Source organism: Parambassis ranga, chromosome 3, assembly GCF_900634625.1.
Source record: "Parambassis ranga chromosome 3, fParRan2.1, whole genome shotgun sequence".
NCBI classification, from domain to species: domain Eukaryota; kingdom Metazoa; phylum Chordata; class Actinopteri; family Ambassidae; genus Parambassis; species Parambassis ranga.
In genome coordinates, this window is record NC_041024.1 from 1,421,780 (window position 1) to 1,447,165 (window position 25,386).

Sequence of the window (25,386 nt, forward strand, 5' to 3'; positions counted from 1 at the left end):
GAAAGAATCTAAAGAATCACACCATAAAAGAAGCTCTGACACCCTCTGGTGGAGGAAAGATGCACCTGCATCAGGTGAACTTTAATTCAGAAATACAAAAAACATTTTTATCATTGATATGATCAATATAAAAAGAATAACAAAATCTATAAAGTATGAAAAATTAAATATTAGACACAAACATTCATTGTATTTAAGTGACAACAATTGGCTGATCTCTCTCTCTCACACACACACACACACACACACGACAGGAAAAAGAAAATGTCAACATCCTGTCTTCAAGGTGGACGTTTTCACAGCACATGATTTACAATAAAGTTGTAGTAAAGTTAAATTAAAGGGACAACACAACTGGCCACAGGATTTTAGGGTGGACTGTCCCTTTAAATGTTTTACATTCTGTGCACTTGATTCAATGTGATGGTGAACATTTCTCAAACAGTTTCAGTGAACTCTGTGCTTAGATGCTGCGATGCTGCCGAAGGCTGCAGGTGCTGCTGAATACCTGCTGGTGCACATGGACGGAGTCTCTGCTGCTTCTACTCCATGATGCCGGCGCTGCTGAGGTAAACTTCACCGACGGGCGGGGAGTGTGTCTGGTCTGAGTGTGGAGCTGCTCCAGTCTGCTGGATGAACTGCTGCAGGTTACACTGTCTCAGCTCTTTACTCAGGTCCTTAATCACCTCTGATCTCTCCTGGAGGACACAGGGGGGGACATCATTTTGCAGTTAACTCTTTGTGATCATGAGTTTGAAGTCAATGCCCCGTTGCTGCAGGTGTGAGCACAGCTTTGAGAAGGTGACGGCAGAGTTATACCTTTACCCTGTTCTCTGCTGTCTGGAGCTCCCTCTGCATCTCTGACAGCGATGTGTCCAGATCCTGTCCCAGCTGCAGGCGCTTGTGCAGCTGCTGGTTGAGGGACCTCAGGGCCTCGTCTGACAGCTGGGTCTCCACCTGGGAGCTTTCACTCTGGGCTTGGAGCTGTAGGTCCTGTTCTAGATGTGCAGATTGGGATTGGAGCTCCATGATTTCATAACATTGATCATCTAAGGATGAGTGGATCAGCTGCAGCCGGCTGCACAGATCTGTTATTAAAAAGGACAAGGTTTCAAGATTGAAGACACCAGAACATATGAGGAAATGTTTCGGTCACGTACCTCGCTCTCGCTCCGTCTCTGCCTCTAACTGTTCCTCCCAGTGTTCTCCAAACGCCACCTCTGCCTCGTTCTGTCTCAGCTGCTGCTCCAGTTCCTCCAGTTCTTCAGTGAGGTCCACAGTCACAGGAGGACCTGCAGCAGATGACCTCTCCCACATCTCTGTCTCCCTCTGCAGCACTTTAAGCTGAATCTCCAGGTCTTGCAGCCTCCTTTGTTGCAGCAAAACCTGCCTGAACACCTCCTCTTTGGAGGGGTGAGAAGGATGTGCCTTCACAGAGTTATGGGGGTCTGAGAACGAGACAGGAGAAGCCTGTGGTTCAGGTGAGGCTCTGAGTGAAGGAGACGAGGCCCTGTTTGGTTTAGTCCTCCTGGGAAACGTTGAGGGACCCAAATTGAAGGTGAGGGCTTTTTGCGGCTCCGAGCTTTTGATGGGTTCTGGCTCTGTTGGTCTGGGCAGGGGGAGGAGCCTCTCTCTGGCAGGTGTCTCCTGACCCTCGCTGAGGCTGGGACCGGTCCTCCGCAGGACGAACTGGACATCCGCAGCGAGCTGTCCCAGCTGAGCCAGATGCTGCAGAGGACAGTCATCAGCAACCAGCTGCCTCTCCTTCCCTCGCAGCTTCAGGATAAGAATGTAACGACCTGTCTGACCTGCACAAAACAAATACAGATTCATTTATAGATTGTAGTACTTGCTTAATTTGATAAAGACCGATACGTGGATCAATCCGCCGCTGAAAACAGATTACAGACTATACACACTTACCAATTGCTTGTGCGAGAGCTATGACAACATCCTGACAGGAAGTGCTCAGAGAGAGGCCACACACCACTCTGACCACACCCTCGACCCACACCTTTAGCTCCATCTCAGAGCACCACCTGTGACCTGCAGAAACACAGTAGGATAGAATAAGAAAATAAGGAAACATCAGTTATCAAAAAAAATGGCAACAATAATCTGCAACTTCATATAATTACAAAGAAACACGACTGAATCCATCCATGGTCATTGTCATTGTATTGTTGTCTATGGAGGTTGATTTGTAACGTGTGCACTGTCCCTTTAAGAGCGCAGCCAATCAGATGGCAGCGCTGCTCCTTGCCGTAAGCAACGTAAACAGTAGAGGAGCTAGTAGCTGCTAGCTTATTAACAAGTGACAAAAAAGGGTCTTGATGTTGCGGTGGAGCGTTGAAGAGGGTCCTGGTGAGTTGTTGTTTTTTGTGGTCAATGTGTGTGTATTTTATGCCAGAATAGGTAGTAACTAAAATTAACTGCAAAGTATTTTATTATTTTTTAATATTGTCGGTGGCTGATTGGGAAGCTAGCTTAAACCTTCATGAGAGGGTTTATTTACAGCTAACATGTCACAGTAAAAAACACATTCCATTTAATAAAGTCACAGAAGCTTTCCGTTGTAATTTGCAGATTATGTTGATGATAATAATAATGATGTAACAGACAACGTTCTATATAGAGGTAGAATATCGCTCCAGGGTTGTTTAAAAAGAAGCGCGGCGGCGGAGTGATTAAAGAAGGAAGTGGTTCGGCTGCTGCAGCTTTCCGTCTCCTGTCTCGTTTATTGTTTTTTTTTAGCTTCACAGTTTAGAAGGACCCAACTTTGTTCTGCTTTCGTTGGTGGCAGCGGTGGTTTAAGAAGAAATGTTGCTATTACAAAAAAACAATAAACGACACAGGAGACAGAAAGCTGCCGCAGCCGAACCGCTTCCTTCTTTAATCACTCCGCCACCGCGCGTCTTTTTCCAACCACACGCAGAGAACCCGGAAGTATAAGTATCACAACATTACGGAAACCCTGAAGGGACTTTATGCCTCTATACGGAACATTGTTGTCTGTTACAATAATAATAACAAAAGAAAACGGGTGTGTCCAGTATAACTTCCTTGTAAGTATAACGTTTCTGTTTCATAGAGACTAATTGAATTGTGTGACTGTTACTTGCAGACAGCTGCAATTGGCTCAAGATGGCAGCTAAAAGACCCAGGTGAACCACACTGGATCCACATCAAGCTTTAAAAGGTCTGTGAATCTGCAGGTAAGGACCCTGAATCATTATAGGACAAAATTTTAATACATTTTTAGTTGTTTTTTGTGTGTCTTACATCTGTGGTAAGAATATGCTTCTTCATTAAATTGCGTGACATTTTGCAGGAAACATATTTAGTCAGTGACAACAAAGATTCCCGTCTCTGTTATGGGAAAGAAAGAAAGTTTCTGAACTTGCTGTACAGCATTCATACTGTAATGTAATCTGTTTCCTGGAAGATGTGTAAAAGCCAGTACAAGATGTCAGTGTCCCACGGTGTCAGTATACATGAACCAGCACATATGATATTCTCAAATATGCTGTGGAATCTTTGTAACAAAAACCAAACAGCCGGTGTTGGAGAGTTGCCGACGCAACAGCATTTATTTTTCAGAAACCTCTTTACTGTCACTGCTTTCCCTCCTCCTCCTCATGTTTACAACCAGGGGAGACTTGCTCATCATCCTTCATGAGGTTCCCTTGTTTAAAAGTAAATCTGAATGCATTCATTTAGGATATTTGCACTTTAATTTCACTATAGGTATTTGGGGACCATTGACGTTGGACTCTCAGGCATCAGTTTAGATCAAAAATCTTTGACATGTCGAAGACTGGTTTAAAACAAAATCCCCCAGCCACCCAACAATTGTTTTATGAAAAATCACCTTTTTGTGTAAACAACACATTGACATGACATGAAGTATTCAAACTGGCATTGAAAGGGTTAAAATCCTCAAACTGATAGGTTGTTTTGAGCAGACAACAACAAAAAAGACACGTGAAGTTTAGATGAACCATCGAATCATTAACTTACTACTTACTTAACTAATCATTTTAAATGTAATAACTCCTCATACATTTTAGGGGGCGTCACTACCAGAAGCACAATTAAAATATAAGCTTAAAAGTCTTCCTCACATCATAAAATCTGCATTCCTTGAAAGGGGGCTGTGAGGCAATGCACCCTGTATTATTGACAAATCACATAGTCTTTGTCAATTCACATGATCTTTCTTATTTAAGGCTTTTAAAGATCTGCATTCTCTGCATCTACTTCTTTTTTCATATTTAGAATTTAAGCAGTTAATTCCATTTTCTGGTGAGTGTCCAAATCCAGGTGCTGTAAATATTTCTTCACCGTTTCCACACTGTATTGTGTTAAAATTGACACTTTCCCCTAAATATGAGTATAAATAATATTCAGCAAACTATAATAACAAATTAAACACTGTGAGAACTGCTTTAAGTTAAATCTCACATTCGCAAAATTATTTATACAATCATAATCATCAAGAGTTCTGATTGTCTAAAATGTAAATATAAATTTAAAAGAAAAGAGCCTTTTTATCCAAAACATGGTAGAAAAAGTGTCGGAATGCTTTGAGGGTGATCGGTTTCACACACCAATCACACGTTTGATCTGCAGCAGGTGTCTGTGTGTGGAGTGTGGGAAGGTTTGTGTCATGTTTGCCCGGAGAAGACACACAGGTTTACTGAAGGCAGGAATGTGGCAAAACACGCTGACATTCCTGAGAAACCCAGGCTCCACCCACACATGCCTCCACTCTCTGTTTACTAAATTCCACTGGTCTACATCAGTTTCAGTGTTGGAGAGAAATCAATAGGAGCTCAGCACAGTAGAAAATGACAATAAGTAATAATTGTTAATTGCTCTGTTTGTTTATTTTATGATACAATTATTTTCAGATCTTTTGTTATGTTTCCTCTTTTTTAAATGGAGTGTATTCTTAGCTCAGCATCTGATGCTACTCACAACTGGACTGAATTTCTTCATGACTTCTAAAAATGACTGATTAATGTGTTTTTACCTATGTTTCTATCTTAAAAAAAACTGATCACAAAATAATTAGAAATAATTTAGGTGACTCACAAAATCAAGCTAATTGTGAATCATGGCTGATATAAACATATATGATACAATTACAGTTACAGACTACTACAGCTCAGAAAGGAATTGTAACTCCCACCTAGTTCAAACGTTTCTGGGCTTCATGGATGGTCCTTCTCCTTCTTCTTCTTGTTCTGTTGTGTGATCAGACAGGCGGGAGGCTGAATGACCCAAACACTCACCACCAGAAGGAGTGGAACCAGGAGGAGGAGTGACGCTCTGGAATGCAGCTATTCTGGCTGTGCTGCATAAAAAGTGACGACACTGAAAGTGGTGTCAGGTAAGATTAATCAGTGTTTCCCACAGACAAGCAATTTGCTACCTGCAATAGAGTGTCGCGGTGTCGTGGCGGTCGGTGGAGTCGGTCATTATTGTTTATGCAGAGAGTGCACAGAAAGCGGGATAAAAACACAGACTTTCTGAAGCTGCTATAGGTTAACTATATATCTGTATGCTTATCTAATGACCATTTGTAAAGCTACAAGAAGCATTTTGAATTTATTCAGTTCAATCCTAATTCTCGAAGTTAGTTCTGACTGATATGACAAATAAATACATTTTACGTACCCTAACCCTGCCTGGACCTTCCCCTTCCTCAACTCCATACATAACAGATGAACAATCAATCGGTCAATCAACCTTTATTTATAATATGCCTTACTACAATCAGAAATTGCCCAAAGCGCTTTAAACACATTTAAAAACAAAGTGCAGACTTAAAAACAATAAGAAGGAAAGAAATAATAAAAACAGATAATGGAATACCAATAAGACACAATAATACATAAAAGAGATGAGAGTGTCACAGTGATGTATTAAAAGCCATCCTGAGTAGGTGAGTCTTAAGTTTGGCTTTAAACAGTGGCAGGTCTGTGATTGTACGCAGCTCAAAGACAAAGTTATTCCAGAGTTTAGGACCTGTCACTGCAAAAGCGATCACCCCACTGTTTTAACCTTGACTGAGGGACCTGTAAAAGCTGCTGGTCAGCAGAGCATAAAGCCTTGTTGGGTTGGTGAATGTATAAAATCTCAGATAAATAAGAAGGTGCAAGACCATTGACAACATTAAATACAAACAGTAGAACTTTAAAATCAATTCGTAGTTCACAGGGAGCCAGTGCAGCCTAACAGCCCCGGACACTTTACTGGGAGGGACACAAACAGTCACGGCTGATCAGTTCAGAAGGTGGATGGATCAAATCAAAACGGTCCATGGAGAGCTACATATGCTGACGTCATAATGAAAGAAACTTCTTAAAATGTTCTGTGAATATAGCAAGAAAAGAATGTAAGTATACACATACGTCTGAGTATATGTATATCTAAGTACAGATACAACTACACATTAAAATTGTTTGCATGTATCTGTTAGAGGAAGACAAGAATTAAAATATTAGGATCAGCATCACTGCATTTATCACTAGTCTTCATGTTCATCACTATGCAGCATTACAAAGGAAAACAAAGCAAAACATGTAAAAAAAAAAATGTTAAACCTGCCTTAAGAAGTCCAATAAGTTAAAGTTTCTTGTTGAATGTAAAAGTGATCTGTCAAAAATGATCACAAAACATAATCCCATCAAAAGTGCTTGGTTCTACAGATACCTATACTTTAAAAAATATATTGAATCTTAAATGCATTAAGAAGCAAAGCAGAAAAAAATATTCTTTGTAGAATCTTTGTGCAGATGAATGAAAAAGTACAAGTTAAAGATTGACAAAAATGGTTAAGAATGAGAAGTCTCGTTCCAGCTTTTAGATTCTTTGTTAAGATGGATGTGTATCCAAAAAATACAGTATGACTTCTATGAAGAAATTTGTCAGGACTGGTCATCATTCACTGTACTTTGAAAGCCTCTTTTAAGCCTTTCAGTGCTTGTTCCTTGGTGATGCCTCTCCAGGCCTCTGGAACATTGGCTGGCTCGACTGCATATTCTTTTGCAAATTCTTCATTGTACTGTGCCAGGACATACTTCCAGTAGTCAGATGCTTCTATGGTGGAGTCTGGGGTAATCTGCCAGTCTGGATAGTATTTGGTGTAGTCTTTGTAAGGATGCCACTTCCATTGTGTGTCTTCATTCCTAAATGCGTGATTACTGTTTACCTCTGTTGTACAAAGTGTTTCTATCAGTTCACGATTTTGTACATAACTGAATCTACCAAGACCTTGTGGGCGATGCACAGCTGCATGATGTTGCTTGTGATCTTTTCCTCCGGCCTCACAGGGCACTACAGAATGGACATTGCTTTCCACACCCAAACACTCGCTTGAAAAGCTCGTTCCATGGTTTGATTGGGAGCTTGTTCAGAACCTCTATGATGTCTTCAGATTTTGAGAATTCCTCCTGAAGATGTGATTTCAAGTCTTGTATTGAGGCCTTTAGACTCTTGACAAATAGGTGGCATGTGCTCTGGATCTGAAACAGTGTGGCTTTTTCATCCTCCACTGAAATTGAGATGTCCTTAATCAGGTGTTTGCGCATGTTATTGATGAACTCTGTGATGCTTTCTTTGTCATCTGGTAGCAGAACACCGTCATGTCTTTTTGAGGCCTGCTCTGTGGCTTCTGTTATTTTTTTAACTATGACCTGCAGATTTTTGTTCATCAGTTTGCACAGAGTCTTCTCCTCAGACATTTTTTGCTGAATCTGCTGAAATAAGATAAGATAAGATAAGATAAGATAAAACTTTATTAATCCCGAAGGAAATTCTTGTGCCAGAGGTATTAAGTTACATTAAATGCAGTTAAGTACAGAGTATAAGTGTCACTATAATCCAAAAAGAGTACAGAACACGGTATGAGCACAATATATGATACATGGATACAATATGGAGATGTAAGGTGCTAAGTAAACATAATATAGGAATGACAGTGATGCCTGACATGATTATCTAGCGCTTCTCCCTACAGAAAGGGGAGGAGTTATACAGTCTGATGGCCACTGGCAGGAAGGACCTCCTGTGGCGTTCTGTGCTGCTCCTCGGTAGTCTCAGTCTACCGCTGAATGTGCTCCTGTAGGACAGCAGTGTGTCGTGCAGGGGGTGAGACGTGTTGTTACGAATACTGAGGAGTTTCCTCAGTATCCTCCTCTCCGTCACCTCCACCACAGGCTCCAGCTCCACTCCCAGCACCGAGCCAGCCTTCCTAATGAGCTTGTTGAGTCTGTTGGTGTCGGCCGCCTTCATCCTGCTGCCCCAGCACACTACAGCGTAGAAGATGACGCTGGAGACCACCGAGTGGTAAAACATCTGCAGCATGGTCTGGCAGACGTTAAAGGACCTGAGTCTCCTCAGTAGATACAGGCGACTCTGTCCCTTCCTGTATATTGCCTCTGCGTTTGTGGACCAGTCCAGTTTGTGGTCAATGTGGACACCCAGGTATTTGTAGCTGTCCACAATGTCCACGTTGGTACCCTTGATGCTGACCGGGTTTGGGAGTGTCTGGTGCTTCCTGAAGTCCACCACCAGCTCTCTTGTCTTTGTGACATTCAGCTGCAGGTGGTTCTGTCCGCACCACTCCACAAAGCTGTCCACCACACTCATATACTCCGCCTCCCGACCTCTGCTGGTACAGCCCACAATGGCAGAGTCATCCGAGAACTTCTGCAGGTGGCAGGACTGTGAGCAGTGTCTGAAGTCCGATGTATAGAGTGTGAACAGGAATGGAGACAGTACCGTGCCCTGGGGTGCCCCCGTGCTGCTCACTATCGTGTCCGAGACGGTGTTCCTCAACCTCACAAATTGTGGTCGACCTGTAAGATAGTTAGTGATCCAGGTGACCAGTGGGGTCTCTACCTGCATGTCCAGGAGCTTCCTATTCAAAAGGGCAGGCTGCACGGTGTTAAACGCACTGGAAAAATCAAAGAACATGATTCTAACAGTGTTACCTGCCTCCTCCAAGTAGGTGTGTGCTCTGTGCAGCAGGTAGATGATGGCGTCCTCCACTCCAATACAGGGCTGGTAAGCAAACTGCAGGGGGTCCAGCGATGGTTCCACAACAGCACGCAGGTGTTTCAGGACCAGCCTCTCCAGAGACTTCATCACATGTGAAGTCAGAGCAACTGGTCTGTAGTCGCTGTGTGTGCTTGGATGTTTGGTCTTGGGCACAGGAACAAGGCATGTTGTCTTCCACAGGGCAGGGACAGTCATCAGGCTCAGACTCAGGGAGAAGATGTGCTGGAAGACCCCACACAGCTGTGTGGCGCAGTCCCTGAGTACTCTGGGGCTGAGTCCGTCCGGTCCTGCAGCTTTTCCCGGTCGTAGGCGACTGAACTCCCTCCTCACATCTTCTGTGGTGATGGTAACTGTGGACACAGAAGAGCAGAGAGAGAGATCTGAAGGGGGAGGGTGGGGGGTTGTTAATGGGAGGTGGGGTAAGGGGGGCAGGGTGATGTTATTGATGGGGAGGTGAAACTGGTTAGTGTGGTTAGGGGGAGGGGGAGGAGGAGGAGGTACATTGTTGTTATCGACAGGTGTTAATGGTGCATCACAGGGAGGGGGAGGGTGGTCAGGGAGTGGACTATCAAACCTGTTGAAAAACAGGTTCAGCTGGTTGGCCTCCTGCAGATCTCCATCCATCAGCTGGTCGGAGATCCTATTGTGGCCGGTGATGGTTCGCATACCACTCCATACCTCCCTCAAGTTGTTCCGGGCAAGTTGGCTCTCCAGCTTCCTCCTGTAGCTCTCCTTGCCCTCTCCAATCTTCTCCCTCACCTCTGCCTGGGCCCTCCTCATCTCCTCTCTGTCTCCACTCAAGAAGGCTGTCTTCTTTCTGTTGAGTGATGCCTTGATGTCCTTTGTCACCCATGGTTTATTGTTTGGAAAGCAGCGTATTGACCTGGTGGGGATTAGAGAATCTGTGCAAAAATTAACATATTCTGTGATACAGTCTGTGAGTGTGTCTACATCCTCACCGTGGGTGTCACAGAACACATCCCAGTCAGTCACCTCAAAACATCCCTGCAGGGTCTCCAGGGCTTCCGGTGTCCACCTCCGTACAGTTTTGGTGGTCACCGGCTGCCGCTGTACTGCTGGTATATACTGGGGTTTGAGGTGGACTAGGCTATGGTCTGATCTGCCCAAGGGAGGGAGAGCTATGGAGCTGTATGCCTCTTTAACATTAGCATACAGTAAATCTAGAGTTTTATTTTCTCTTGTTTTACAGTCCACAAACTGCTTGAAAGTGGGCAGAGTTGATTTCAGATTAACATGGTTAAAATCGCCAGAAATCGCTATGAAGGCATTAGGGTGCTGGGTCTGAAGCCTCGCGGTCACAGAGCTGATGACGTCAGTAGCCCGCGACGCCTCAGCCGAGGGAGCAATGTAAACAACGAGTACAATGGCGTGAGAGAACTCTCTGGGCAAATAATACGGACGTAGACTCACCGCTAGCAGTTCAATGTCCGGGCTGCACACACGCTCCTTTACCGTAACGTGTCCCGGGCTGCACCACCGGTTGTTCACGTAGAGCGCCAGTCCCCCTCCTTTCTTCCTGCCGCTCTCGGTGCAGTTCCTGTCCGCCCGTACCAACTGAAAGCCGGCTAAACTCACGGTAGAGTCCGGTATGTTTGCGTGCAGCCACGTCTCTGTAAAGCACATTACAGACGCCTCACGAAACACACACTCGCTCTTTGTGAGAGATGTTAACTCTTCCATCTTATTACCCAGTGATCTAACATTACCCATGACGATAGAAGGAAGATACGGCTTGTATCTTCTTTTCCTCAGCTGTCTTCTTTTGCCCCCTCTGCTTCCGCGTTGTTTCCTTCTTAGTTCTTTGGGGATTTCGTGTCGCTGGCCATACATCCCGCTGTGCTGGAGACTCATCAGCTGATCCCTGGTGTAAACAATGGAGCCCTGGCGTGTTTCCGTCACGGCCGAGACGCGGCATGATAAAAGTGCTCCAAAAGCGATGAAGACCACGAAGAAAGTCCGAAAAAGACGCATTATTGCAATGCCTGACCGCTTATACTTCGATTTAGTACGAAGTAGAGTGTGTAGAGTAGGAATAAATTACGAAAAACAACTTAATACACCCGCGGTGTGCGGAGCTTCTCTGGCTGGCTGCTACCGCGAGGCCGCGCCGGAAGCTGTGAAATATCCAGTCTTTAACATATATCTCATAGTTACCAATGTACTTGACAAAGCTCTGAAAGTCTCCCTTTTGAAACAGCTCCTTCTGAATGCTGTACTGGAAAAAGGAGCGGGAGCTATACTCTGCTGAATGAGAGCTTGTCAGCATCTCCTCCATGATGTCTATTCCCAGAGATCTGTTGATGTAGTTTTTCACTGCAGGTTTGAGACAAACTCTGACAAAATCAGCTGCTTTGCGTTGACAATGATCTCTCTGTTTGTACAAGTCCAGAAAGTCTGACAGGTACTGAGCCTTGTACTTCTCCAGCTGGTTTTGAGGATTTTTCTCTGACAAGAACCTTTTGTGCATTTTGAGGAATTCTCTTGCAGCAATGCCACAAATATGGAGTTTAAGATCAATCTCAAACCGCTTGTTTGTTTTGTGAAGCCTGCAACTTTCTGTAAGGGATTTGTCAATTCTTTCCAGAAGATCCAGTGAAAAAGAGTCATGGTAATCTTCATGTGTCTTTACTTTAGCATGTACAAACTGTGTACAAGACTCAATGAGATGATCTGTGGGTCTCTGTAGATCTTCTATGACATGTGTAATCTTGTTAAACTGGGAATCTATATGGTCACTTCTGGTCTTAAATGGACCCCTTCCGGTTTCCTTCAAGTCAATGTTCTCCAAATCTTCATTAACTTTCAGGTTTGCAAAATGTTTTCTCAGCTGCTCCATTACACATCCCACAATGTCTTCTTCTTTCAGGCCAGAAATGTCTGCAGTGGCTCTGCTCCACATCTTTTCAAACTCTTCATTCAGCTGTGGATCCGACAGCGTGGAGTCTTTGCAGTCACTTAGAAGTTTCATGACCTGCTTTTCAATCACACCTCTGTACTTCCTCTGTATGTCTTCAGCCTTCTTTGTAATTTTTTTGCGCTCAAGGATGCAGTCCAGTTTAGTACTCATTGAATGTTTCATTTCATTAGCAAGACCACTGATACTTTTAGTAAAGTCAGCTTTGTATTTCTCAATGAGATTTACATTTCAGTCTTTCCTTTTGTAGTAGTCATGGAGTTTCTTCTCCATTGATGTCTGTTGTTCTTTTATTTTGTGTTTCAGTTCTTCTTTTTTTGAGTCGACCAGTCTTTTCCAGTCTTTTGCTTCAGATTCATTGTCTACATTAGACATTTCTAACTCTGCTCCTGTCTGCCACTTGAAAATCTCCTTTCTAAAGTCCCATTCCCACTGATTAAACTCTTTGCAGAGGTTGTCATAGGCGTGAGCCACAAGAGTGTTTCTGAAGCTAAAGATGAAGTTCTCATACTTTACTGCTTTCCAGAGACTTCTCATCCATTCAAGAAACTCAGGGATCTGTGAGGGCTCAGTGCTTCTGTCGCCTTTCAGTGTCTCCAACAGATTTTTCTTGAAATCTGCTACAGCTTCACTGTAGCCTGTGTTCACTGGTGCCATTGGTGGGGTTCCATGCCAGAGTCCTGGGATGTTCCAGTTGTTTTTTTCTATGTCATAGTCCAGCACATCAGTGAATGCTTTGATGCCAGGCTGTTTTTCCATTTCTGCAGCAATCAGTGTCATTTCATTGAGCTGGTCCAACAGATGTTGTCTTTCTGTCATGCCTTTGGAATGAGCTGAAACTCCACCAACATTCTGGTGGACAATATGACAAATGTGCTTTTTGCCAATTTGTTTCATTCTTAAGAATGCATGAACTGTGATCTGCAACACATCTTTCATTTCTGCAAAGTTCTCCATTGCAATGTTGATAATGGTGACATCACTTAAGCCAACAACAAAGGTTGCCAGCTGGTTGTCATGCTCATAACTGTCCTCTAGCTGTGCCAGGTCAGGAGACTTTAGACCCTCTGTGTCAATGAGAAGTATAAAGTCATAATTCAGCTCACTTTTCAAATCCTGTCCAACTCTGAGGAACAGCATGAACGCTCCTCTTGTACATCTGCCACTGCTAACAGGAAACTGCACTCCAAACATGGTGTTGAGGAGGGTTGACTTCCCTGTGCTTTGAACACCCAGCACGGTCAGAACCAACAGTCTGCTCTTCCCTCCAACCTTCCTGTGAAGCTCCATCAGCACATCTGTCACCCATCTCTCTGAGATGTTGGAAGTATCTCCATCTAGGAGCTCCAAAGGATATCCATCCAAAAGCATTTCAGCTGCTAAAACAGGGAGATGAGAGATTTTATCATTGGCATCTTGTGAGGGAGAGAACTCATAGATCAGTCCCATCTCTCTCATGTAATGTTCTGTTCCTAAGGAGCTCTCCAGTAGAGCTTTATCTACTTCGGCAATGAGTTTGACATTTTTTTTCTTGCATTCTTCCTTATATTTGTTACGCAGTTCAGACAGTTTGTTCCGTGATTGTTTATCTAGCATAAGTTTCATCCACCTCAGGAAAAAATCTCTTTTTTCTTTGTTATTAGTTGAAAGATTTTCAATAAATCTATTCATTCCTTTGGAAAGTTTGTACTTCTTTTGCTTCTTTTCAATTAGTTTTTTCTCCTCTTGTAAATTAGATTTATATTCTTCCAGTCTTGAGTCACCAGACTTCTTCAGTCTACATTCTTCTTTAGCTAACTGTGCTATCCTTTTCCAGTTTTCTCCCTGCAAAGGAAGTTGCAGTTTCTTGTAGTCGGGTATCGTTCGCTTTCCAATTCCTTTCATAATGTCTTCAGCTGCCTTCTTTTCTTCATCACTCTTGCATTCATCCACAGACAGACCAAACTCAGTTGCTTTGGCTTGCATATCAGTGATGTTCATTGTAGTTGTTACCTGTGGTAGAGATGTCTTGATGGCTGCACAAAGTTTCTTAGAAAACTCTGCTTTATTTACCCTTGAGTCTGTTGTTGTCATGTTGCTGTTTGGTAAAGCCAGTTTTTCCTTTGTTGTCTTGACTGTCTTCATGTCCTCTCGAGCACTCCCATCTCTGCGATTTACTACCAAGAAGAGTTTTGATTTTACATCGTGAAGAGAGGTCAGAATCTTCTCTTCATTTCCTTCAACTTTGTCCAGGAACACAAAGGTGGCAGCTGACACTTGAAACAGAAAATTAAATTGTGCAAGTGACTCGCAGATGTCTCCTCGCATATTGGCAAAGGCGACTGGTTTTGAAAAGATGTCCAGATTTTCTCTCCCACATGGAAGGTACCAGCACACTTCTACAAGTCCATCGGCTATTTCTCTTTTAAGAGCTCCTCCTTCTATATCTCTGTGTATGAAGATGTTTTGATTCTGTTGGCCGCGGCTGAGAACAAGATTCAAAAGCTGGGACTTTGATAAGCTGCAGTTTTTCAGCCTCACAAAGGAGTAGAGCGGTACATTTGCTTGGACAATGTTGTCTTCAACAAAGCCTTTTGATTCAGACAAATTATGTGGACGCCACTCTGACAATGTCTCTCAAAGCCCAAAGCATCAGGCTGCACTGACTCTTATTGCCATAGGGCAGCAGCAGAGGAACAGAGAACTGGCACATTGACATCTTCAGAGCAATTTCCTGCTGTAAGAAGCTGTCAGCACAGAGGAAGAGCGCCACTATGAGGTCTAGAGGGTTAACCTTATTGTCAGAGTCATCATCAGGGTAATGGTCCAGGTCAAAAGGGTCATCATCTTTATAATGATTTGTTGATAACTGTGTACAGCTTCTGCATTCAGCATTGATTTTAATAAGATTTCTGAGAAAATACCATGGTATTTCCTGCACTGATGAAACTTGTTTTTCATGTAGGCTGTTTTTGTCGATCTCTAAGAGAGACCTAAGAGTAAGCTTGTTGGGATACAATTCCTCCAGTCCTATTCTGGAAAGAAAGTTCAGCAGGGCTGTCAAAGAGAAAGAGATGAATTTCATTTAGAAATCACCGTCTTAGTTTATTAAAAACAACAACAAACAAATGCTACAGCATAGGGTTGGGCGGTATTAAGGTATTACAGTATACCGGCGGTATACCTGGCATACAGGTAGCGACGGTATCATTTTTAATACCATCAATAAAAAAAATGCTTATATAGAAGATAATGATATAATATTAAACATATTTTATTTGATTCCTTGTGTGGGGAAGACGGAGAGAGAGAGACAAAGAGAGAGAATGCAGTTTCTAATGCGCTTTACCTGCCGGGCACGGGGGGTACACGAAGGACAGCACAGTATTTACGTATACCGGGGTAAAATGTGGAGGGTGTTTGACGGTATCAAAATTTGGATAACGCAAAAGATGTCATTGCATCTCCCTGACTAGAGGCTTTAACTTCTCAATGGCGAATTCCTCATGAAATTTCAGATAAATCTACCTGTGTGCTAAACTGGCCAAGATAGCTTGGGTGATCCTGTCTCTACTGTGTGCCTGCAAACTGCCTTTTTTTATTTCAAGCTGCCAGCATGCTGCGTTGTTAAACTGGTATGAGCCAGTCCCGATGTGATTTGTTTTGTTTTTTTTATCATGTTAAAAGAGTGCAGTGCTTGTGCAAAAGTTATGCATGGGAGTTAATTGAGGAACTTTTGATACAGCCTGTACTTTTCATTAAAAAGATTCTAATTGATAAGCTTTGATATCATTCTTATATATCCTGCATATCATTTATCATTTTAAGCTTCATAAATTCTGATAATAAAAACATTTGTCCGGTAAACTGAAAACCTGCCGGTCACCTTTAATTCATTGTTTTATTTGAAACAATGAATTAAAGTTATAAACGTAAGACGTCAGAGGGCGGCACCAAACCGTTGGCTATTCAGAAACTAAATACCATCTCAGCTCCGGCTCAGTCCTCTAAACCAGCGGTCCCCAACCTTTTTTGCACCACGGACCGGTATCATGTAAAACAATACTTTCACGGACCGGCACAGAAAAAAAAGTGCATAAAGAGACAACTTACTCTTATGCTTAATTAGTGGGAGCCTTTGAGCATTCTCAGCAATGAGGCGGTCCCATCTAGGGATAATGGGAGACATGACACCCGAAGTGTGTTTCTTATGTCCAGTCCACTCACAGTAATCCCACAGTAATTTTGTTTTGGCCGTCATTAATTGCTTCAGTCGTTCTTGTTCATGTTTTCTTCCATGGCTTGTCTTTTAATGCAGGGTGCTCGGTCTCGCAGTTTTGAAGGCTTCGTTGCCTCATTTGCGAGTCTGTCGCCACATATCACTCAGAGCGGACTTGGTGTGTGAGAATCACCTGTTGCAATAAATCCATATTTTAAATAGGACTCCTGATATAGTCTTTTAAATGCGGGTTTCTTTTTCTTTGAAGAGGTAGGCTCCTCTTCTTCTGTCTCCTCGTTAGGCCTTTTCCCCTTTCCGAAGAAGCTCTCCAAAGACGTTTGTTTTTTATTTATTTTTGCTGCTTGTGTGCTTAATTTTGGGGCCGTATCCCGTGACCGAGACAAGCGTCTGCAGGTGCTTAAAGGCACAGGCGGATGAATCTGATCGATTTATAAAATGAAACAGCTTTCCGACTCAGATAATGAATAATATATGTTTTGCTCAGTCTTTCTGTGCGGCCCGGTACCAAATGACCCACGGACCGGTACCGGTCCCCGGCCAGGTGGTTGGGGACCACTGCTCTAAACCACAGAGGTTGTGTTCATCTAAGGGACCAGGTCACAGGTGCATCTATTGTCATCTCTCTCTCTCTTACTCGCTTCTCTGCGTCATGTCATGTCATGTCATGTTCTTAAACTATATCATCTCCAAAAGTAAAATATATTATACTACTGAAGTTAAACTGAAAATTAAACCACACAAGGCATCAAATAAAATATGTTTTAATATTTGATCCTATATATATATATATATATATATATATATATATATATATATATATATATATATATATATATATATATATATATATATATATATATATATATATATATATATATATATATATATAAGTACATTGCATTTTTTTTATTGACGGTATTGAAAATGATACCATCGCTGCCGGTGTGCCCCGCCGTATACCGTTAATACCGCCCAGCCCTAGTCCCACAGTCAAACAGGACTGGGTTGCTTAGTGTCTTTTCATGTCATGTATCTATCCATCTATTTTCCCATCTATCCAAAGCAGTTTGGCTACAGAGGGCAATTGCAAGCCTTGTAAATTGTTGTGCAAAAATGCTATAGAGAAGGTCAATGGTTAAAGGTTTAGTCTGGCAACTGGGTGGAATTAAACACATTTGTAGTCTGCTGGGATGGACTTTTTTTCGTTTGGACTGGAAGTAAATTGCAGCATCAGCTAACACTCAACAAACATTCATGGCGATGATACAGCATGTGTGTATAGAGAAGATTTTGACATGAGAGGGTTGGTGTTCTCCTACATTGCTTTTTTTAAACAGATGTTGGCAAACCAGTGGGTCACTATGGCAACAGTCATCTTTCGCTCCCATTTTAGTGTTTTTCTCTCTTAAGACATATTTTTATTGGTGAGCCTTTCTCTTTTTTTGATGTTAAATTTCCACATGGCTTTGACCTTTCAAAATTCGTTTCAAATTTTTAATTAAGTTTTTACTTTTTAGTTCTAAATATTTTTTTCTCATTTTTAGTTCTATGGCTTATTATCTTCTGGTTGTCTTTGTATTAATGTTGTTTCATCATTACTGTTCTTGTAAAGCACTAAGTGTAAGTGTGTGTGTCGGAGTGTACCTGTAGGCCGTTACTGACCCCAAACTCAACTCAACTCAACTCACCTGGATCAGAATTGTTTAAAGGTGCTTCACAGAAAGCCTGTGCATGATTGAGTGCAGGAGAAGAAGAGGGAGACAGGACAGAGAGGATGAAGGAGAGAGAGAGGAGAAGAGGGAGACAGGACAGAGAGGATGAAGGAGAGAGAGAGGAGAAGAGGGAGACAGGACAGAGAGGATGAAGGAGAGAGAGAGGAGAAGAGGGAGACAGGACAGAGAGGATGAAGGAGAGAGAGAGGAGAAGAGGGAGACAGGACAGAGAGGATGAAGGAGAGAGAGAGGAGAAGAGGGAGACAGGACAGAGAGGATGAAGGAGAGAGAGGAGAAGAAGAGGGAGACAGGACAGAGAGGATGAAGGAGAGAGAGAGGAAGAAGAGGGAGATTTATGTAAATTTGGCAAGCTGAATGCATTCTGTACTGTACAGGAGACACGGCACGGAGGAGACTGATTGACAATGGGCTATGGACAAAAATGAAATGAAATGCCGCTGTTAAACTTTACATCTGTTTGTTGTTATAGGAACCTACCTGCAGTGTTGTGCTTTCTGTAATCAGTGTAGACAGAACATATTTTTCTCTGAATAACTCTGTGGTCAAAACCTGAAAAAATATAAATATTAGTATTACTTTTCCAGAAACAATAGCTACCTGATACATTACATTATTATTATTATTATTACATTATATTATTTGGATAAAAACACATAAAACAATCAAATGACTGAACCATATAAGGTTTCACAGAAACTTTCCTCACATCAGGTGGAAGGGGCTCTGGGGTCAGCTCTGCTATTTGTATTCTGAAGATTGAAAGTAGTTTGAAAACAGCAGGTTTTTGATGTTTTGATGAAGATGACACAGTTGCTGCTTTTGGTACATTATGGAAAATAAACCAAATGGAACAACAACATTTTATTTGATTTTAGTCAAAACACGGAATGCATAATTTAACTGGCACAGCAGCATCAGTAAGTTGAGATAATCACGTCTGTTCTCTGGCATTTTAGAGTCTGTTTTTGCAGAAGTGGTAAGAACCACAGAGCAATCATTACTGTCTGAGCATGTAGGCTTTGCCTAACAGCCATTATTCATAACTAACTGTTACAGTATTAATAGCATGAAAAAAACTGACATCATAAAGTAAATCACATCATACCTCACAAATCATCTGTTTTAAATCATCTTTTCTTAGGTTGTATATTTTATGTAGATTATGTGGCTGGGTTTTAGATTTTTAGATTCTTAATCTTACTTTAACTCTGGGATATTTCTTTAACAAAGCAGCACGTTTTTGCTATTCTACTGTTGACTAATCACCTGAGCCTACTTTGTAGGTCTCCAACAGCAAATAAAATAACACTAAGAATGTACCTGCAATGTTATGCTTTTCTGTATTCAGTTTAGACTTGGCATGGCTTTCCCTGAATATCTCTGTGGTCCAAAACCACAGAGATAATATAGTATATAATATATAAATATAGTATTAATTTCCAATAACCACTATAAACCTGATTGCAGTATAGTATTTGGAAAAATATGTCTAAAATAATATTAAATATATGAGGTTTCCCAGACACTTACCTTACATCAGGCGGGGAGGAGGTTCTAGGGGTGTCTGAGTCAGCGGTAGTATTTATATACTTGAGATTGAAACCAAAAGTATTTTGAAAAGCAGAACAGTAATTTTTTTTTCAGTTATATATGCTGTACATCAGCTGGTTTAGGTGCATGTATTAATGTTACATAAAGGCAAGGGAAAGGGTTTATAAAGTTTAACAACAGTAATAAGCCAAAGAGAGGTTTTTGTCAATGTAGAAAGAGTTGCAGGTGGATTGAATGGCTGGGCTGCTGGACAGCACAAAAACTACGCTGAAAGCCACTGGAGAACGTCACTATCAGCAATAAAATGGCCAAGATGGTTGAATGAGAACAGCACAGCAGCATACAGACGGGCTGATGAGGAGGCTGCCTGTTGGCAACCATTGTGGAACTATGTCTAGCCAATCTTAGATAAATGGTGAATAACCACCACAAGAAAGACAGACTGGAGGGTTCATTCTATACTGTAGAACACATGATGAACATGATGCTGGATGTGGTGTATTGACATGTTTGAGGAGGAGAATTATTCTGTTGTATACAGTGCGTTCCAGTGGCTCATGGCTCTGTAAAGTAACAACTGTCCACCCTCAAGTCCTGTCTCCACCTGGTTTACTCATTTCAACGCTGAGACATTACAACTGGCGACAAAGCCGGGATGAAAAAGAGAACATACATGTAAGGACATTTCCTCTTCATCCCCATTGACCTTTTGCAGCTACAGACCACAGTGGTACCCAGTGAGAAGCACTACTGCAGTGGCTAACAAAAAACAAGCTCATGAACTGATGCAGACCTGGGCAATAGACAATAGAAAAACTAAGTTGAGAGGATGCAATGAAAGTACCGGTACTTTTCTTGCTGGTATTCTATTTAACATTTATTTAATATTTATTAAACAAAAAAAATGGATGGAGAAAAGAACAAAGAAATATTGCCCATCTATGAGCTAGCAACAACAGAAACCAGCGTGGATAATGGCAGATGATGTGAAGGAAGAATAAAAGTCAGTCTGTTCTTCTCAGTTATTGGTGCAGATGCCCTCAAACTTGTTGGCAACCCAGATAAACCCAGCAACAAATCACATGCAGGCTTGACTGAAGTCTACCACCACTTGTTATTGCAGAGAGATTTCGATTTCAGAGGAGAAATCAGCAGGAGGCCAAGTCAGTAGTTGTCTATATAATAACAGCTTGATGAAGCCCTATGTGGCCACTTCATGAGTGGTTTGAGAGCTGAGGCCATAGAGAGGAAATTACTGGCTGAGACAAATGTAACACAAGTGCATGTGATGTCGCACCGTCTATGAAGATGGCATCACGCAACACAAAGGAAGTGAAACTGTATTACCAGAGCAGAGGACAGGAAAAAACAAAGAGATTGTGTCTTAAGACACTGCTACCATGCAAAATACAACTGTCTGTTCCATCTATTGATATTCCAGTGTTAGGAAAGTGTTAGTGGATGGTATCAATAATAAAATAGTAAAAAGGGACTTTTTCTGTATTTGGTATTTGCTCTGCTGTCAAACTGTGAGATGGAGATGCAGTGGACTCTTCTTTCCATTCTCCATCACAAAGGTAATGACCCCATAAGGTGATGAATCACAAGCCAGCTTCAGTGGTGGTGAACTGGCTTTGCTCTGTAGCAGTTGTTAAACAGCTGTCCTTCATATTACAATGTCTACATCCAATTACAATTGCAGCTGAGTAGACACACTTTTCATGAATGTGCAATAATAATTCATCATTCAATGGATGAGCAGAGCACTGAAATGTTACTGGGTCCACCTCCAATGCTGATAAGTATGATTGTCTTGTTCATCTTTGGCACTGTGACAATGGCTGCAGTCCATTCACGACTATCTGTTTTTGATATGACACCTATTCCTTCTTGTCCGTCCAGCTCTCTACCCACAGCCTCATTTGGAACATATGGCGCAGGGCTGGCTTCTTAAATATGAGCTTGGCATCTAATCTTACTCTGATGGAAGCCTTGAAGCCCCCGGATACTGCTGTGGCCTTCTTCAAATACTACCCTGTGTCTCTGAAGGATTTCATCTGCATCTGGATCAAGAGCACCCCCTGCTGCTGTAACATGGTATTTTCCTCCAGTACTCTTTTTGTGAAAAGGTTTAGATTGATAAGATAAAACTTTATTAATCCCAAAGGAAATTCTTGTGCCAGAGGTATCGAGTTACAGAGTATAAGAGTATAAGTGTCAGTAAAATCCAGTCAGAGTACAGTATACATTATGAGCACAATATATCAGATCAGATCAGAAATTACTTTATTTATCCCCGAGGGGAAAAGTAGAAGAAAAGATAATTAAAATATGAAATAGAAATATATCGTAAATATCTAAATACCTAGACAGCATTTAAATCCCTGAGTTGTGTCTAAAGAAGAACATATTTACTACTGTATAAAAACCTTTACATAGTAAAGAGCCTGACATGAATGTTCCAGTTTGAATGTGCAGTGTCTGAGTGACTGTTACAGTTCAGAGTTCAGTGGTTTGATGGAGACAGGCAGGAATGACTTCCTGTGTCTCTCAGTGGTGCATTGTGGGAGTCGGAGTCTGTTGCTGAGCGAGCTCCTGTAGCTGCTCAGCACAGTGTGGAGTGGGTGGGAGGGACAGTCCAGTATGGTCTTTACTTTGGACCATGTCCTCCTCTGACACACTCTGTCAGAGAGTCCAGGTCCTCTCCCACAACGTGGCCGCCTTCCTGATGGTTCTGTAGAGTCTGTTGATGTCCCTCACCCTCAGACTGCTGCCCCAGCAGACAGCAGCACACATGATGGCTCCACAGACTCAGAGGACATCCTCAGCATCGTCCTGCAGATGTTGAAGGACCTCAGCTGCCTCAGAGAGTAGAGGCCACTCTGGCCCCTCCTGTAAAGTGTCCACGTTCTTACTCCAGTCCAGTTTTTGGTCCAAGTACATTCCCAGGTAATATGATACATGGATACAAATATGGAGATATAAGGTGCTAAGTAAACATAAATATAGACCAGTGGAGGGAATGACAGTGATGCCTGACATGATCATCTAGCTCCCCTCCCACAGAAAGGGGAGGAGTTATACAGTCTGATGGCCACGGGCAGGAAGGACCTCCTGTGGCGTTCTGTGCTGCTCTTCGTAGTCTCAGTCTACCGCTGAATGTGCTCCTGTAGGACAGCAGTGTGTCCTGCAGGGGGTGAGATGTGTTGTTACGAATACTGAGGAGTTTCCTCAGTATCCTCCTCTCCGTCACCTCCACCACAGACTCCAGCTCCACTCCCAGTACTGAGCCAGCCTTCCTGAAGTCCACCACCAGCTCTTTACTTTTGTCTCAGTGACATTCAGCTGCAGGTGGTTCTGTCCGCACCACTCCACGAAGCTGTCCACCACACTCATGTACTCCGGCTCCCGACCTCTGCTGGTACAGCCCACAATGGCAGAGTCGTCCGAGAACTTCTGAACTTCTGCAGTCTTCTGAAGTTTGATGATATGATGCTGAAAAAGAAAGTTGCTTTGCACAAATTTTACAATTTTACAAAGGACCACCAGATGGCAGCATCTCAAAGTACATGGACAATAAACTGCACACCAGTTTGTCTCCCCGTTAATGCAGGAACTAAAATCAAATGTTATTTTTAGAGCTGGTTTAAGGTTTTGCTGCTGTTGAATTTAATGTAGATCATAGACAACAGACAATACAAAAGACCTGCTCAAGTTCAAAGGTGATTATTGCTGCATGGAGAGAGCAACGAAATGAGTAAACTTTTTTATAGGATATGAGAACAAAGAGAATGCCTCAGCAACTGGAACCAAACGTCCCTGTAACACACGCAGCATAGTTACCTCTGATATGTCTGAGGTCTGAGTGTAATAGGCAGCAGAGCAGACTGACAGATGAACAGGAAACTAGACAGAATGTGCGGCTGCATTGTGAGTGCTGTTAGTAATTATAGTCTTTTACCAATTTAATTGCAGTGCTGTAATCTAAATTCTTCATTTAGGATATTTGCACTTTAATTTCACTATAGGTATTTGGGGACCATCGACGTTGGACTCTCAGGCATCAGTTTAGATCAAAAATCTTTGACATGTAGAAAATCCCCCAGCCACCCAACAATTGTTTTATGAAAAATCACCTTTTTGTGTAAACAACACATTGACATGACATGAAGTATTCAAACTGGCATTGAACGGGTTAAAATCCTCAAACTGATAGGTTGTTTTGAGCAGACAACAACAAAAAAGACACGTAAAGTTTAGATGAACCATGGAATCATTAACTTACTACTTACTTAACTAATCATTTTAAATGTAATAACTCCTCATACATTTTAGGGGGCGTCACTACCAGAAGCACAATTAAAATATAAGCTTAAAAGTCTTCCTCACATCATAAAATCTGCATTCCTTGAAAGGGGGCTGTGAGGCAATGCACCCTGTATTATTGACAAATCACATAGTCTTTGTCAATTCACATGATCTTTCTTATTTAAGGCTTTTAAAGATCTGCATTCTCTGCATCTACTTCTTTTTTCATATTTAGAATTTAAGCAGTTAATTCCATTTTCTGGTGAGTGTCCAAATCCAGGTGCTCACAGGTACACAGGTACACACAGGTTTACTGAGGGCAGGAATGCGGCAAAACACGCTGACTTTCCTGAGAAACCCAGGCTCCACCCACACATGCCTCCACTCTCTGTTTACTAAATTCCACTGGTCTACATCAGTTTCAGTGTTGGAGAGAAATCAATAGTTTGTCATATTTGTAAAGATTATGAGATGATTTTTGTTAATATAGTCATACATTTTGCTTTTACTTATTTTTACCTATCTTTTTGGAAATTGTTACAGTACTCCATATATTTAAAAATATATTATAATACAAGTTTCAGATTTGTTTTTTTACTATATTTCCTATTCTGTAAAAATTATTTTATTCTATTCTATTCTATACAAAATGTAAATGTAGTTTCTACTGCATTATGTTACTTTTACTTATGTTTCTATATTTTAATAAACTGATCAGAAATTATTTTAAGTAACAATACTTGTTGTCACTCAACTCAGCCCTCAGATGCAGTTCTAAGGTTAGAGTGTAAAGAAATACAAAAATAAAAGCTACTTAATGATGATGATAATAATAATAATGTAACAGACAACAATGTTCTCTATAGAGGTAGAATGTCCTTCCAGGGTTGTCAAAAAGAAGTAACAATGCTTTGATATCATATATGTCAAACTGTTGTAAAACATTTTCAATATAATTACAATAGTGTGTTACAGTTACAGAAAGGAATAGTTACTCTCCCACCTGGTTCAAGCTTCTTTCTTCCTTCATGGACCTCGTTCTTCTCTTTCACCGTTGTGTGTTCAGGCAGGTGGGAGGCTGAATGACCCAAGCACTCACCACCACACAGCCTGCTGGAAGGAGTAGAACCAGGAGGAGGAGTGACGCTGTGGAATGCAGCTATTCTGGCTGTGACGTCACCCTGAAGGCAATGTCAGGTAATAAAGTAAATTTACCCGTGTGCAGTTTCTTCTGCTTTCATATTGGAAGAAAAATGTTTATTTTTGTTCTGAAATATTTTATTTTGAATGAAAAGTAAGTTTACCATCCGTCATCTTACTCTCATGATTTTCTGAAGCAAAACGTTCCCACTAGTTTACTGCCATTTTAACTGTCAGGTAAACTGGCGGTGTGAATACTTCCTCCATTGCTTTCTGTGTGTCCAAACACTGATGTCACGAGTCTGTCACCAGGCTTCTCTCACTGTGATTAATGTATAAACTCTCCAGCACTGTTCTCCCTGTCTCCAATACGCCACTCTGAGACTTACAGTGTGTGTGTCTATAGCTTTCTGATCAGTGATGGAACACAA

The 25,386-nt window shown here is 41.8% G+C and overlaps 1 protein-coding gene and 1 long non-coding RNA gene across 3 annotated transcripts; one reads left to right on the top strand and one right to left on the bottom strand.

Annotated features, from left to right (window-relative positions):
- Nucleotides 1-129: 129 nt before the first annotated feature.
- On the bottom strand, nt 130-25,140 carry LOC114432970 (ras association domain-containing protein 7-like). Of its 2 annotated transcripts, XM_028401120.1 has the most exons (6): nt 25,120-25,140; nt 24,819-24,996; nt 1,924-2,046; nt 1,161-1,808; nt 820-1,088; nt 130-698 (listed from the first exon to the last, which is right to left on the bottom strand). In XM_028401120.1, the coding sequence occupies exons 1-6, from the start codon at nt 25,120-25,122 to the stop codon at nt 543-545; spliced, it is 1,377 nt and encodes a 458-aa protein (XP_028256921.1). In that variant the 5' UTR covers nt 25,123-25,140; the 3' UTR covers nt 130-542. The 2 variants fall into 2 exon arrangements, with proteins under 2 accessions (XP_028256921.1, XP_028256922.1); XM_028401121.1 differs by lacking the exons at nt 24,819-24,996; nt 25,120-25,140 and adding an exon at nt 5,195-5,364 and having other exon boundaries at nt 131-698.
- On the top strand, nt 5,262-25,006 carry LOC114432971 (uncharacterized). Its single transcript, XR_003670333.1, has 3 exons — nt 5,262-5,395; nt 21,410-21,604; nt 24,882-25,006. It is a non-coding gene; the product is annotated as an uncharacterized LOC114432971 (long non-coding RNA).
- Nucleotides 25,141-25,386: the final 246 nt, after the last annotated feature.

Coding starts and splice junctions, on each gene's coding strand:
- LOC114432970 (XM_028401120.1), bottom strand. Junction 1,809..1,923: donor AGCTCTCGCACAAGCAATTG/GTAAGTGTGTAT, acceptor TGTTTTGTGCAG/GTCAGACAGGTCGTTACATT. Junction 699..819: donor CAGCAGAGAACAGGGTAAAG/GTATAACTCTGC, acceptor TGTGTCCTCCAG/GAGAGATCAGAGGTGATTAA.